General features: G+C 45.3%; 1 protein-coding gene across 2 annotated transcripts in view; it reads right to left on the reverse strand.

Moving 5' to 3' along the window:
- LOC117369093 (cytochrome P450 3A29-like) overlaps positions 1–16,064 on the reverse strand; it is a 61,617-nt gene that overhangs the window by 27,037 nt on the left and 18,516 nt on the right. Inside the window, exons 5-8 of one of the 2 annotated variants that reach the window (XM_033963081.1) lie at positions 13,729–13,842; positions 10,682–10,770; positions 6,775–6,923; positions 2,352–2,479 (exon numbers count right to left, since the gene is read on the reverse strand). In XM_033963081.1, coding sequence (XP_033818972.1) covers positions 2,352–2,479; positions 6,775–6,923; positions 10,682–10,770; positions 13,729–13,842 — 480 coding nt within the window. The remainder of the gene's footprint in view (positions 1–2,351; positions 2,480–6,774; positions 6,924–10,681; positions 10,771–13,728; positions 13,843–16,064) is intronic. The other variant, XM_033963082.1, reaches the window with a different exon arrangement.

A 16,064-nucleotide genomic window follows, 5' to 3' on the forward strand; every position in this document is an offset into this window, starting at 1 on the left:
CCGGCATGAAGGTAGGCACCGCAGCACAGGGAGGGCTTCCGGGTCGGCCGTGGGGGGAACATGGGAACTGTTGCCCGCAGCTTGGAACGAGCACTGCGGCATGAAGGTAGGCACAGCGGCACAGTGAGGGCTTCCGGGTCGGCCATGGGGGGAACATGGGAACTGTTGCCCGCAGCTTGGATAGACGGCATGAAGGAGGAGAAAGCCGGCATGAATGTAAGCACTGAATAAAAAAGAAGTTAAAGATGCAAGGCCCCAGTGAGGCTGGTTGGCTGTGGAAAGAGCCCCAGTGCCCCAGTTCCGTTATGTTTATGTCGGTCGTTGGCAGCAGTAGCAATGAACTGTCCGAGTCTCCATTATATCCTACGGGGAACTCTGCTTTGATAAACGAGCGTTTTGGTTTACGAGCATGCTCCTGGAACGGAACATGCTCGTAAACCAAGGTACCACTGTATTTTAGGAGTATATATGCAGAATGATTGATTTATCATATAATGTGCACATATAACTAGGATGGCTGATTATGGTATAAATATGTCTGCATCGAAAACCGTCTCAGAAAACGTTAACTCTGTATTATAGCACCTTTACAGAAGCTCATGTAAACTGCTCTGAATTGACTCCCCCGGTCATTAGGAGCGGTATAGAAGCTTCAATAAACAATTAGATGTTGCTTAAATTACAGAAGTACACAATTATACTGGCAAAGACATCACACTTAAAACCACAATGCTGCAGACATGGTACATAATGTTCAATAAAATGACTGTTTACAATGATTCATATGAGGAAAAATTTTGTTCACGAGGATTGCAACAACAATTCTGTAATTTCAGACATGATTATGCAACCTGGAGAAGTGTGCAAATGAAGTAAAAACAAACAAAAAAAAGACACGTTTTGTCTCAATTTTTGAGAGAGCACTGCTGCTATTTTCCCCTCGATCAATGCTCAAATCTATGGATCAGTTTTCGCCATCGCAACTTATGTGATAGCGTCAAATGCACCCTGGAATCGTGCTACTCTGGAATTCCAGAATCTTGCTGTTCTTTGGGTTCCTGCCAGGTACTTGTGATTGGCCACTGTTAAAACAGGATTAGAGAAAGACATGGGGACAAATTTGTCCCCATCCCCACAGGACCTTAATTTCCCCCCCCCCCACGAGTTTTGTCGCTATTCTTGCCCCATTCCTGTAAGCTCTGCCTTAACTGCAAAAGCCTCGAACACTTCTGATTTTAAAGTATTTTAAAGTATTTGATACTTGTGCAGATGAGGACGGAGCTTAGGCATTGGTGGAATGAGGCATTATGACATCACAATCTGAGCTCTAGAATGTTGTTACTTAGGATTTGAAAGTGTTTGAGGCTTGTGCAGATGAGGACGGAGCTTAGGCATTGGTGGAATGAGGCATTATGACATCACAATCTGAGCTCTAGAATGTTGTTACTTAGGATTTGAAAGTGTTTGAGGCTTGTGCAGATGAGGACGGAGCTTAGGCATTGGTGGAATGAGGCATTATGACATCACAATCTGAGCTCTAGAATGTTGCTACTTAGGATTTTAAAGTGTTTGAGGATTGCAGGAACGGGGCAGAAGCAGGAAAAGAACTTGCCAGGACAGGAAAATGAGTTCCCACAGGGAAGGGGAAAAATTTTGTCCCCGTGTCATTCTCTATGCAGGATACTGGGCTAGATGGACCATTGATCTGATCCAGTATGGCTAGTCTTATTTTCTTATGGCACTGATGGGGCCATCCCATGATTTTCAGTGACTTGTCTCAATAGTGCCAGCACTCGCTGCTGAATCTGAATATTCAGTGCCAATCAATAACCAGATACTGGATTTATTTAGCCATGGTGGGCAGCTTTCAAAAAAAAATACCGCCCGCCCTGGCTGAATATTGACCGGTCGCTGTCTAAACTGTGTTGGTGGAGGCCCTCCCTCTTGCACCTCGTTTCATTTAAATTCTTTGTATTTCCTGCTGATGGTCTGACTGCAACTGTTTGTTTCGAATATAAATTCAAGAGCAAACTGATTTCATGGTTGGGTGCAACAGAGCAATCCACTTCTTTATTAGACTTGATATTTTGACATTCTAGCAAGGTGGTTTAGAGTGATATGGTTCGGATTACAAACCAAGACAAATCTAATACCTGAAGACAGAAACTACAACAGAAAAAGTGCAAAAAAATAAAAAAAGAACGAAAGAAAGAAATACAGGCAACCAAAACTGAAGGAGAAACCACGTGAACTGCCTCTCACATTGAGGCTGAACAGACCTGGTAGTGGAGAGGTTGTCTGCGCCCTGGGTTCTCATTTCTACCGTACCACAGAGGGTATTTCAGACTCACCGTGCGACCTTCCTGCAAACGCTTGGCCCGTATGCCAGTGACAGCATTCAGAAAGAAACGCATCACATCCTTTGGTAAAAAGTTCACATTCAGTTTCTTCAGGACGGGGATGAGAAATGGAAAGAGCACTGGGGAGGAAGAGGAAAGCGACATTCAGTGGGTTGCGATCGGAACCAAGATCGCACCAGATGTGGAACGGACGTGCTGCTTATGTGTGGTGCAGCGGTTCGAGCGACAGCCTCGGCACCCTGAGGTAGGGGGTTCAAATCCCGCACTGCTCATTGTGACCCTGGGCAAGTCATTTAGGGCTCCTTTTACGAAGGTGCGTTAGCTAAAAAAACTAGAAACATAGATGACGGCAGAAAAGGGCTCCAGCCCATCAAGTCTGCCCACTCTGCTTACCCACCCCCTGTCTATGCCCTAATGACCCTTGTAGGGATCCCACATGGGTATCCCATTTATTCTTAAAGTCTGGCACGCTGTCTGCCTCGATCACCTGCACTGGAAGCTTGTTCCAATGATCAACCACTCTCTCTGTGAAGAAATACTTTCTGGTGTCTGCAGCAGCCACTCTCTCCTCCTCTCCCTATTGGCTAAGGCTCTTAACATTTGCATCTCCTCTTCCTATAGGCTAAGGCTCTTTACACCTGCATTGTGATGTCATAGAACTTTCTGATTATAGAAACATAGAAACATGATGGCAGATAAAGGCCAAATGACCCATCATAGAAACATAGAAGATGACGGCAGAAAAGGGCTCCAGCCCATCAAGTCTGCCCACTCTGCTTACCCACCCCCTGTCTATGCCCAATTTCCTTATCTTGACCCTCGTAGGGATCCCACATGGGTATCCCATTTATTCTTAAAGTCTGGCACGCTGTCTGCCTCGATCACCTGCACTGGAAGCTTGTTCCAATGATCAACCACTCTCTCTGTGAAGAAATACTTTCTGGTGTCGCCATGAAATTTTCCGCCCCTGAGTTTGAGCGGGTGCCCTCTTGTGGCCGAGGGTCCCTTGAGAAAGAAAATATCATCTTCCACTTCGACACGCCCCGTGAGGTACTTAAATGTTTCGATCATGTCTCCCCTCTCCCTACGTTCCTCGAGTGCGTAGAGCTGCAATTTGTTCAGTCTCTCTTCGTAGGAGGCGGCAGCGGCTAGCGCGCGGGGCATTTTAGCACGCGCTATTCCACGCGTTAAGGCCCTAACGCACCTTTGTAAAAGGAACCCTTCATCCCCATTGCCCCAGGTACATTAGATAGAGCGGGAGCCCACCGGGACATTTAGGGAGTAATGCTCGAGTACCAGAATAATTGGTTCATAGACAACGGCACAAAAGACAAAAGCGCGCGCCGCCGCGCCGCTCTAAATTACAGTTTTTAGGTGCTCCGACGGGGGGTTTTGTTGGGGAGCTCCCCCAGTTTACTTAATAGAGATCGCGCCGGCATTGTGGGGGGTTGTAACCCTCCACATTTTACTGTAAACTGAACTTTTTCCCTAAAAACAGGGAAAAAGTGAAGTTTTCAGTAAAATGTGGGGGGTTACAACCAGTGTTCCCGCTAAGCTGCGTTGGCCTGCGCTCACGCACAAAATATTACATCGCAGCGCAAAGTTTCTCTTCACAGCGCACACACGCGTCGGTAAGGTAAGGGGACGCACTGGGGGGATTGCACTTCCCCACAATTGCCATGCTTCGGTTCCTCTTCTTCCTTCCTTCCTCCCCCCCCCCCCCCCCGCGGGACCCTGCGGCACCATCAACTCTTACTCCCTCTAATGTCGGCCCTGCAGCTCCAGACTTCCTCGCACCTTCTCCCCTCCCCCTTTGGATCGCTATTATTTTAAATGTTATAGCCGCGGAGCTGTATCCATCAGTGGAGATGTCTAACCTCGGCCTGCCCCGGAACTCTTACTGCAGCAGCCGCCCGTCTAGGCAGGAACAGGAAGTCACTGTTGCAGTAAGAGTTCCGGGGCAGGCCGAGGTTAGACATCTCCATTGATGGATACAGCTCCGCGGCTATAACATTTAAAATAATAGCGATCCAAAGGGGGAGGGGAGAAGGTGCGAGGAAGTCTGGAGCTGCAGGGCCGACATTAGAGGGAGTAAGAGTTGATGGTGCCGCAGGGTCCCGCGGGGGGGGGGGGGAGGAAGGAAGGAAGAAGAGGAACCGAAGCATGGCAATTGTGGGGAAGTGCAGAGCTGCAGGGAAGAGTGTTGCGGTACCCAGCTGGAGGGAGAAGGAAGATGAGGGAGGGAATTAAAGGAGATGCCAGGGCTTGGAGCGTAGGAGGAAGGTATGCCAGTCTAAGGGAAAAGGAAGGGGGAGATGTGAGAGCATGGAGGGGGAGCGAAAGATGGAAGAAAAGGAAAGGAGAGAGATGCCAGAGAATCAGGGAAGGGGAGATACCAGACTATGAGGAGAAGTGTGGGAGAGGGAAGGCGAGGAGAGAGATGCCAGACCAATGGGGTGAAAGGAGAGATGGAAGGGGGAGGCATACAGTTTCTGGAAGGGGCATAGAAGGAGAGAAGATGCCATATAGGGGAAGAGAGACGGCAGACAGTGAATGGAAGGAAGAGAGTTACAAGAAGATGAGGAAAGGAGAAACCACAGAAGACAAAGGTAGAAAAAAATTTCTATTTATTTATTGCTTTAGGAGACGTGTCACTGTTTCTGTGAAGCATTGTATGCAGAGTCCAGCTTCTTGCTGGTTCAATTTAACCTTTGTCTATGTATTTTTATTTTATCCCCCCTTTTACAAAACTGTGAAGCGTTTTTAGCACCAGCCTTGGTGGTAGCAGCTCTGATGCTCAGAATTTTATGAGCATCAGAGCTGTTACCTCCGTAGCTAAAATCCACACTACAGTTTTGTAAAAGAGGGAGGGGTTAGTTTGTGATTACATATTCCTTACTAGGCGAAGGTGTTTTCTGTGTTCTGTGTGTTCGAAAGACATGGTTTTCTGTTAGGATTGACGGTGTAGGATTGATCTGTGCTGGTCTGGCTTGTTTAGTTTTACAATGGGTGTATTGATGTACTGCTCACTGCAATATGTAAGATGCTGCCTTTTCCTAGGTACTCATGTGTGACGTGTGGTTTGTTACTAAAAATCATGTTTTTCTTACAGATGGGGGGGGGTGCCAAAAAATGATGGGCCCCGGATGTTACATATGCTAGGTACGCCACTGTATGTAAAGATACCAGAAAGCTGGCGTAGCAAAAACTTCTAAGTTTTGAGTATTTAACCCTCCCACAATCTCACGGGCACTCGTTTCAAGTTTATTGAGATTTTGATTTAAACGCAATATCAAATATTTTCAATGCGTATAACAAAAATAAATTTGGGGAAATAAATAAAACCATTTGAACCAGTGTTCCCGCTAAGCTGCGCTGGCGTGCGCTGGCGCACAAAATATTACATCGCAGCGCACACGTTTCTCGTCACAGCGCACGATCGGAAGAGGCGTACGGCAGATGGCAGGGCGGCGAGAGGAGAATCGGGCGAGTTGGCTCATAACTTGCTGGCGCCCGATATTTTTGGCTCACGGTGAAAAAAGTTTGCTCACAACACCCGCCCGCTTAGAGGGAACACTGGTTACAACCCCCCACATCCCCCACAACGCGGCGCGATGTCTATTAAGTAAAGTGGGGGGGTTCCCCCCCACACACCCCCCCCCGTCGGAGCACTAAAAACAGTAATTTAGAGCGGTGCGGCGGCACGCGCTGCGCTCAATTGTCTGGGCATGCCTTTGTCCCGGCGCGCTTTTGACCTGACCGAATAATTTGTAATCTGCATCGACTTATAGGCAATGCGGCATATAAATTATTATTTTTTTTTAATGTGTCTAAGAACATATTTCTATTAAAGAAGCTATTACAAATGGAGACAGTCATAGCAATAGGCAACAAAACAAGGAGAGAAGGGAGGTCCCAACCAAACCTGCAAAAAAAAAAAAACCAACCGAGAGCAAACAAAACAAAACTGCAGATCGGTACAAGACGTAGGCGAAATTTATTGTGACAAAATAATTATATGCAAACCCTTTTACCAATCAAGGGACCCGACACGGTCCGTGTTTCGGACAAACCTTCGTCAGGGGTCCATGGTAAAAAAAGGAAAACAAAAGAAGTCACAAAAATTGTAGAGTAGCAGCAAGGTTTAAGCAACGTCAATGTCCACTAACTGCAATGAGCCGTCGCAAAAAGAAAAAATGCCTAAACCTTGCTTCTACTCTACAATTTTTGTGACCTTTTTTGTTTTCCTTTTTTTACCATGGACCCCTGACGAAGGTTTGTCCGAAACACGGACCGTGTCGGGTCCCTTGATTGGTAAAAGGGTTTGCATATAATTATTTTGTCACAATAAATTTCGCCTACGTCTTGTACAGATCTGCAGTTTTGTTTTGTTTGCTGACAGTCATAGCAATACCTATAATAATGATTAATGGGTTTAATAAGCTGAATTTGAGCAACTTCTTGCTGTTGGTGACAAACGGGTCATTGGGGTTGTTCATGGAATCCACGTTGACGCTGAACGAGGTGCTGGTGATCACGTCTGTGCTGTAGGCTCCGAAGATGCTGAAGGAGAAAACGGAAGAGAGAGATGAGGCTCCGCGGTCCAGAACGGGCCTACAACACTTAAAATGTAATGACAGGAAGAAGCTGAAGGAACGAGAATGCAAACTTCACCGTGCCACTGTGGGACTTAGAGAGGAACCAATATTCAGACTGTGGGAGGCAGCCCGGCTGAGTCTCGTGGTCGACGCTGAGCCCAGATTAGGGTTACCAGCTGTTCGGCTTTCCTCGGAAATGTCCTCCTTTTGAGGACATGTCCTGGGGTCCGGACGCCTTTTCAAAACCCGGCACTTTGTCTGGGTTTTGAAAAGCTTCCCCCGAAATTGTATTGGGCAAGAGTGCATCTGCGCACACGCGGATGTCCTCCTGTCCGACCAGAGCACGCAGCGGGGGCAGAGCTAGGGCATGATTAGGGGCAGGACTGGGGCGGGGATGGGCGGGCCTGGGGCGGGCCTAGGAGGTCCGGATTTTACAAATGTAAATTCAGGCAACCCTAACCCAGATATTCGGCTAAGTCTCGTGGTCAGCACTGAGCCCAGTCAATGGCAGGCCGTTTCCAGTCATTTTTTTGGCCTACTCTCCCTTTTACAAACCCGTAGCATCTCCGACACTCATAGGAATTCTATGAGCATCAGAGCTGGCACTAATAACTGCACTACGGTTTTGTAATAAGGGTGGAGGGGGTTAACTGGCTAAGTCAATATTCAGTGCTGGCTGGTTAAGTTAATAGTGGCCAAAGCTGGTCCTTCTGTTTACACAGCCTGATCTGACCACTAAACTTAACCGGCCAGCATTGAATATTCCAGCTTATTGTGTGATATAACTGGTTAACTCATGCAGAATATTTTCAGTTAGCTGATTAACTGCTATGTAACCAGTCTGTGGCCCTTTCTGGCTGGTTAAATAGTTTTGAATATCAAGGGGATAAGTATCTATCTATCATCATTCATTTATCCTGTACACAACAGTGGACTCTCACATTTTGAGGGACACTTTTTACTATTAGATAGCAGAACATAAGAATAGCCTCACTGGGTCAGACCAATGGTCCACCAAGTCCAGTAGCCTGTCCTCACGGAGGCCAATCCAGGTCACTAGTATGTGGAAAAATCCTAAGAGAAGCAATGTTCCGGAACCTCCAATAATAGCAACATTCCATACAGAATCCCCAAAGAGTAGCAAGATTCTACAATCCCAGAGAGTAGCAACATTCCATTATCTCAGAGTAAGCAAGATTCCGGAACTCCAAAAGTAGCAACATTCCATACAGAATCCCCAAAGAGTAGCAAAATTCTAGAATCCCAAAGAGTAGCAACATTCCATTATCTCAGAGTAAGCAAGATTCCGGAACTCCAAAAGTAGCAACATTCCATACAGAATCCCCAAAGAGTAGCAAGATTCTTGAATCCCAGAGAGTAGCAACATTCCATTATCTCAGAGTAAGCAAGATTCCGGAACTCCAAAAGTAGCAACATTCCATACAGAATCCCCAAAGAGTAGCAAGATTCTTGAATCCCAGAGAGTAGCAACATTCCATTATCTCAGAGTAAGCAAGATTCCGGAACCCCCAACAGTAGCAACATTCCATACAGAATCCCCAAAGAGTAGCAAGATTCTAGAATCCCAGAGAGTAGCAACATTCCATTATCTCAGAGTAAGCAAGATTCCGGAACTCCAAAAGTAGCAACATTCCATACAGAATCCCCAAAGAGTAGCAAAATTCTAGAATCCCAAAGAGTAGCAACATTCCATTATCTCAGAGTAAGCAAGATTCCGAAACTCCAAAAGTAGCAACATTCCATACAGAATCCTCAAAGAGTAGCAAAATTCTAGAATCCCAAAGAGTAGCAACATTCCATTATCTCAGAGTAAGCAAGATTCCGGAACTCCAAAAGTAGCAACATTCCATACAGAATCCCCAAAGAGTAGCAAGATTCTTGAATCCCAGAGAGTAGCAACATTCCATTATCTCAGAGTAAGCAAGATTCCGGAACCCCCAACAGTAGCAACATTCCATACAGAATCCCCATAAAAAGTAGCAAGATTCCAGAATCCCAGAGAGTAGAAACATTCCATTATCTCAGAGTAAGCCAGATTCCGGAACCCCCAACAGTAGCAAAATCCCATACAGAATCCCCAAAGAGTAGCAAGATTCTAGAATCCCAGAGAATAGCAACATTCCATTATCTCAGAGCAAGCAAGATTCCAGAACCCCCCAATAGTAGCAACATTCCATACAGAATCCCCCAAGAGTAGCAAGATTCTAGAATCCCAGAAAGTAGCAACATTCCATTATCTTAGAGTAAGCACGATTCCGGAACCCCCAACAGTAGCAACATCCCATACAGAATCCCCCAAAAGTAGCAAGATTCTAGAATCCCAGAGAGTAGCAACATTCCATTATCTCAGAGTAAGCAAGATTCCAGAACCCCCCCAATAGTAGCAACATTCCATACAGAATCCCCAAAGAGTAGCAAGATTCTAGAATCCCAGAGAGTAGCAACATTCCATTATCTCAGAGTAAGCAAGATTCCGGAACCCCCCAATAGTAGCAACATTCCATACAGAATCCCCAAAGAGTAGCAAGATTCTAGAATCCCAGAGAGTAAGCAAGATTCCGGAACCCCCAACAGTAGCAACATGCCATACAGAATCCCCCAAGAGTAGCAAGATTCTAGAATCCCAGAAAGTAGCAACATTCCATTATCTTAGAGTAAGCACGATTCCGGAACCCCCAACAGTAGCAACATTCCATACAGAATCCCCCAAGAGTAGCAAGATTCTAGAATCCCAGAGAGTAGCAACATTCCATTATCTCAGAGTAAGCAAGATTCCGGAACCCCAAATAGTAGCAACATTCCATACAGAATCCCCAAAGAGTAGCAAGATTCTAGAATCCCAGAGAGTAGCAACATTCCATGCTACCAGGGCAAGCAGTGGCTTCTGCCATGTCTATCTCAATAGCAGACTATGGACTTTTCTTCCAGGAAATTGCCAAACCTTTCTTAAAACCAGCTGGTCTGGCATCCTGTTTTCAGGATTGTCACTTCTTCAAGTCTCAGGGCTTGAGGTCCCAGGTGGAACCATCGCAACGCAGTGAAAAAACAAAACTGAGCAAAACTGTACTGCAGTCATAAGGACATAAGATTTGCCGTGCCGGGTCAGACCAAGGGTCCATCTAGTGGCCAGTCCAGGCCACAAGTACCTGGCACATTCCATGCTACTGACCTCAAGGATAAGCAGTGGCTTTTCCCAGATCCACCTTAATACCAGTTGGGATTTGTCCAAACCTTTTCTTTAAAGCCAGCTGCATTAACTGCTTTCACCAGAGAGCTCCAAAGCTCAGCTCTGCGCTGAGTGAAAGTATATTTTCTCCTATGTCTTTTAAATGTGCCACTAGGTAACCAGATGTCCTTGTTCATGTTTAAGAGGAAGAGAAGTGTGCAAATTTCTACTACCCTCCTCTTCATCTGCTCTGGGCTCCCTCTCTTCACATTCAGAGACTTACAAAGGGGAGAGTGTGGTGCAGTGGTTAAAGCTACAGCCTCAGCACCCTGAGGTTGTGGGTTCAAATCCACATTACTCCTTGTGACCCTGGGCAAGTCACTTAATCCCCCCACTGCCCCAGGTACATCAGACAGATTGTGAGCAAACCAGGACAGACAGGGGAAAATGACTGAGTGGCTGAATAAATTCATGTAAACTGTTCCTAGGAGAACGGGATAGAAAATTGAATAAATAAATAAATAAAAAATACTGACTCTTTCATGAGCAAAGGTTCATCGTGTTCCATTTTCTTCTGGACATTTTTCACCAGGATTTCTCCATAATGCTTTATAATGGGAAACATCTGAGGTGAAAAGAAGGGATAATGGGTTCAGTACAACAGTCATTTATTGATCTCTCTGTACATTGCAGTTCAAAGGGAAGTCCAAAATCTGGGATAGTAGCGTGGCCAGACCTTTAATGTCTAGGATTATCAGACGTCCGGATTTCCCCTTTTGAGGACATGTCCGGGAGCGAAGACGGCTTTTCAAAACCCGGCACTTTTTACGGGTTTTGAAAAGCTTCCCGACAAAATCGCGTCAGGAAGGGGCAGCCGCGCATGTGCAGATGCAACGCGGTGACATCATTGCATTGCATCCGTGCATGTTTGGATGCTGTCTGGGAGCTTGGCCGGGGGGGAACAGGGCATGACAAAGGCGGAACTGGGCGGTCCTGGGGGCAGGGCTATGGCTCCGGATTTTCCCAAAGGAAAATCTAGTAACCCTAGTTATGTTTAGTGAGCCTTTCTAAGCTACCACTGCAGCCACACCCTTGATCCTGCATCTTGCCTCCTCTCCTTCTGCCCTTGGATCTGGCATTTGGTGCCACACCCTCCTACTCAGGACCCAGCAACTGCCCCACCCAGTGTATCTCAGCTCCAGGGCGTTAGAAGTGACGCTTATCTGCTACTTGCGCCAGCCCCGCAGGCTTCCCTCTATGGCAGAAAGAAAACAGGAAGTGACATCAGCCAGAAAGAAAACAGGAAGTGACATCAGCGAGGACTTGGCATGGCAGAGAGTCATTAGTGCATTTCCAGTAAGCTATATTTATATCTTCATCACATCTATTACAGTCAGTGTCTCGGCATTTCATGAGGTAGTTTTTAATCAGAGACTCTTGATAAAGGCATTATTGCTGAAACCCTGTCAGTGTCAAGTCTACACAGTGCTAGGGTTATCTGATTTTCCGTTTGGAAAATCTGGACCCCCCCTAGATCCGCCCAGCTCCACTCAACCCCGCACTGTTATGCCCCAGTCCCGCCCCTGCTGCCTGATCTGGTCGGGCAGGAGCGCATCCACACACGAGCGGATGCAATGCAATGACGCCACACACACAAGCGTATGTGCACGACATCATCATGTGGCTTCTGAGCATGCGTGGATGCGTCTCTGCCCGACAGTGATTTGTTCCAAGCTTTTCAAAACCCAAACAAAGTGCCGGGTTTTGAAAAGTTGTCCGGACCCCCAACATTTCTGGGGAAATCCGTATGTCTACACAGTGCTACTATCAATAAGGTGCATCCTGAACAGTCCACGGCCGAGCGACCGACATCTTTTCCTCACGACTCCTTGATTTGGCATGTAGTTTTCGTCGTAGAGGCCTCTTGGGCTCTCTCTCCAGGGGCACAGGCATGTCAGGGGCGTTCCAAAACGTTTCGTGTGTAGTTATAGAATGCTGGAGAAGTGTGCCTCACTTGGGCACCAGCATTTACACCACGTTTCAGCAGGCATAAATCTGGCACGGGAATCAGCACTAAGCGCTTTCTATATAGGATGTACACCCTTTATAAATAGTGCTTAGAGCTGATTTTTTTCATTTCCAAGCACTGTTTTTAGACGTATATGAGGATGAACCTAGCACATAGAAAAGAGAAAGCTATAAAATTAATCTTTTATTTTAAAAAAGGGATTGAAAAGGTAACAGCTAGTACACAGTATTAGAGGCACTGTGATCACCTCAACTCCCTAATAAAAAAAATGTTTCTTCAGCCTTCACATGCTGAGGAAAGTGAGAACCTGTTTCCATCAAAAACACTTTGCCATCCTTGTCCAATCCACCATCCTTTCCAGACTGGACTATTGCAACTTATCTATCTAAGCCTAACAAAGAAAATCCTTCAAAGACTCCAGCAGATTCAGAATGCCGCTGCCAAGCTTATCTTCGCAAAAAGCAAATTCGACCACGTCTCACCGCTTTTGTCCAAGCTCCACTGGCTTCCGATAATCTCCAGAGTCCATTTCAAATGTGCCTGCCTTACTTTCAAGATCCTACACGGCATCCTCCCCCCTTTATTCCTCTTTCTTGGAACTCCTCTAACCCCAATTCCACCAGATCCACCCAAAAACTGAAACTCTCCTTTCCCTCTCTAAAAAGCGTATCCCTTGTAGGAAAACTAGGTTCCTCCCTCCCTTTTAGAATCACTGAGCTCTGGAACAATCTTACCTCCCCTCTTAGGAATCTGAGCTCCCTCCAACTCTTCCGTAAACATCTGAAAACCTGGTTATTCTTCCTCCCTCTCTGATTATTCTAGTCCTCTAAATTTCCTCTTCATCCTTTCCCTCCTCTGGAGTTCCTTTCTACCCTAACTCCTGTTAACCGTATCAAGCGTTGCGAATATAGAGATGCTGCGGTATACAAACCTAAGGTTTAGTTTATTTTAGAGGCGCTGGAGAGACGCAGTTCCCAGAGTGTTTGTCAGTAGGGTTGCTAGATTTTCCAATTGGAAAATCCGGACCCCTAAACCCACCCCCAGGTCCGCCCATCCCCTGCCCTGTAACACCCTAATGCCGCCCCCAGTCCCGCCCTAGCCCTGCCCCCCCCACTGCCTGCTCTTGTCGGGCGGGCAGGAAGTCTGTGCCTGTGCGGATGCCATGCGATGATGTCACACGCACGCGCACATGAAGTCATCGAGTGGTGTCCGCGCATGCGCGGACTTCCTCCCTGCCCGACGCAATTTGAGGTGGCTTTTCAAAACCCGGACAAAATGCCGGGTTTTGAAAAGCCGTCCGGACTACCGGACATGTCCGCAAAAGGAAGACATGTCCGGGCAAATCCGGATGTCTGGTAACCCTATTTATCAGGCAATGTGCACTAGTAGGAAGTGACTAAGGGTTCCATTTACTAAACTTTGGTGGAAAGTGGCATTAACTCACCTTTACATGGGGTTTTCCTGCACACTAAGGCCATTTTTATCACAACAATAAAATGGCCAATTTTCCCTTGAATGTGGCCATTAAAAGAAATAAGCTTCTTTTTTTTGTACCTCTTTGAGTCGCCCACTAGTGAACGTTGGTGAAAGCACCGTACGGATCCTCTTCCACTGGTCGTCCTTGGCAATCGTGATAGCAGATTCCAGGGGGCCATTTAGGCCAAAATTCTAGGAAACAGCGAAGAGAGGGAAGGGAAAGGGCAAAACAGGTTTTCAGTGGTTCTGCTTTTAGGCCCCCCTCCCTCCCCTCCCCCCCCAGAGGCCCTTGACAAAGTGACTGTGACAGATTATGGCATAGGTTACCAGTGAGTTTGTTTGTGAATTTCAAGAGTGAAATGCAGAGGGACACAGAGGCTTCAATGGCTGGGAGGGTTTAGATGGGCTGGAGTAGGTTTTGATGGAGATTTTGGAACCCAAGCACGGTACCGGGTAGAGCTTTGGTTTCTTGCCCAAAAATAGCTAAGAAGAGAAAATGTAAAAAATTTAAATTGAATCAAGTTGGGCAGACTGGATGAACCATTCGGGTCTTTATCTGCTGTCATCTACTATGTTACACAAAGGACTTTATCTTTCCGTGTTTCACAGACAGAAATCTCCAAGCAGAAATTCGTTGTTCATGCTAAAATTATTAGGGCCTGATAATCAAAGGATTTATATTCTTAACTTGGACAGCTATACTCCTAAATGGACCTTTTTGAAAATTCACGAGGGCTAAATTTATACCCAGATTTAACTAAACTCTGAAATTTAGGAGCATTAAAAGTGGATGGTAACAGGGGAGCATTTTGGTGGCCATTTTGAGGCTGAACCTGCAATGGACAGGACATTGCTCTCACTCGTACGATCCCTAGAGACAAGAGACTGACAGAGACGAAATTAAAAAAGAGAATGAATTAGCTTTAGGCGCTACCTTTTACTTGCGACATCCTTGCAAGTGTATTGTTCATCACCAAATGAATAAGTATGTTTTCTTTGAACCTTTTCAATTAACTACTTTCCTGTCTGTATCCCGGTTGGATAAAGGAAAATCGTAAGCTCATTAGAAGTTATGAATTTTGCTTTCAGCTTATAGCAGTGATTCCTTAAGTTTATATTTACTTTTTATTTTCTCGCTAATTGTGGAAGTCTTGGATCCAATTTGAGGACTTGAGTAAAGTTAAGCCATTGTAATTTTTATGTTCTATTATGAATTTACTTGTACAACAATCTATTTCTTTTTTGAATTGTTGTAGAATGTATCAGGCTTGATTTCTTTTCTGTACAAGTTTAATGCTTGATTTTATGTTGAAATCTATAAATAAATAAATAAATATATATATTAAAAAAAAGAGAATGAAAAATTTAATACATTTGTTAAAAAAAAAAAATTCTATTCAAAAGCTCACATACTGATGCGAGTCAGGCATTTTCACATATTTAGAGGCAATTTTCAAACGTCCCACAAGAATCTGCAGACCTGCAGTTACATTTTCAGAGGGAAACTCCCGCTCTGAACACATGGGAGGACAGGCACTGGTGTGCTTTGCTGGTGGAAAACAGGAGGGCTGAAGTATCTGTAGAGATTTCAAAATAAAACTCCCGATTTATTAAGGTCAAAACAAAATGATTAATAAATATATGAAAAATACGTTTTGTAAAATCTAGTTATTAGTAGGGAAACATCCAGGTCATGTATACCAAAACCAAAGCTGACAACACATAAACCAAAAATAGAAACGGAGAAAAAATAAACCTCAATTGAGGGAGGTTGGGACTACACAAGTGCCCAACCATCCACACATCATCACGGGTTTATAAAAAAACTCCGTAAACATATATATAAGAAGTTGCTTCACTCGTTTCCATTCATACAAAATCTTATTTTGGTCACTTTTTTTCTTCTTTTTTCTTCCAAGTCTTTTTGTGTATAAACGTCAGTGTGTAGTAATACAGGCCAGAATCCCAAACTTAACTGAATTAATTAGCAAGGGCTACAGCTTAATTACATTAGTGTAAGAGTTCTTAAAGGTATGGAGCACACAGTCAAAAACAATACGGAAAAAATACACTCATCTGAAAAAGGCTTTTCACCAAAGGCTTCCAACTCATACTCCCGACAGAAAAGACTTTCTGTTTCGCCCGACAAGGGCTACTTCAGGGGAAAAAAAGCCATCTTCTGCTGTCTCCATGCTTCTTACAATTTGTTGGTAGTGAAGCCGACTCCTCTCAAGAAGGTACTGGAAAACTCCCCTCATGTAATACCCGCTCAATGCCTCCTGTATTCAGCATTGCTAAAGGGGGATTTTCATACTGTGTTTTTATCTAGGTGAGATTTTAAACTTCGGCAGAATAATTTCTGATTGCAATATATAACCAATCTAGGTGCCATACAATTATTGCAATCTTACTCA

This window comes from Geotrypetes seraphini, chromosome 11, assembly GCF_902459505.1.
Source record: "Geotrypetes seraphini chromosome 11, aGeoSer1.1, whole genome shotgun sequence".
Taxonomy (NCBI): Eukaryota; Metazoa; Chordata; class Amphibia; order Gymnophiona; family Dermophiidae; genus Geotrypetes; species Geotrypetes seraphini.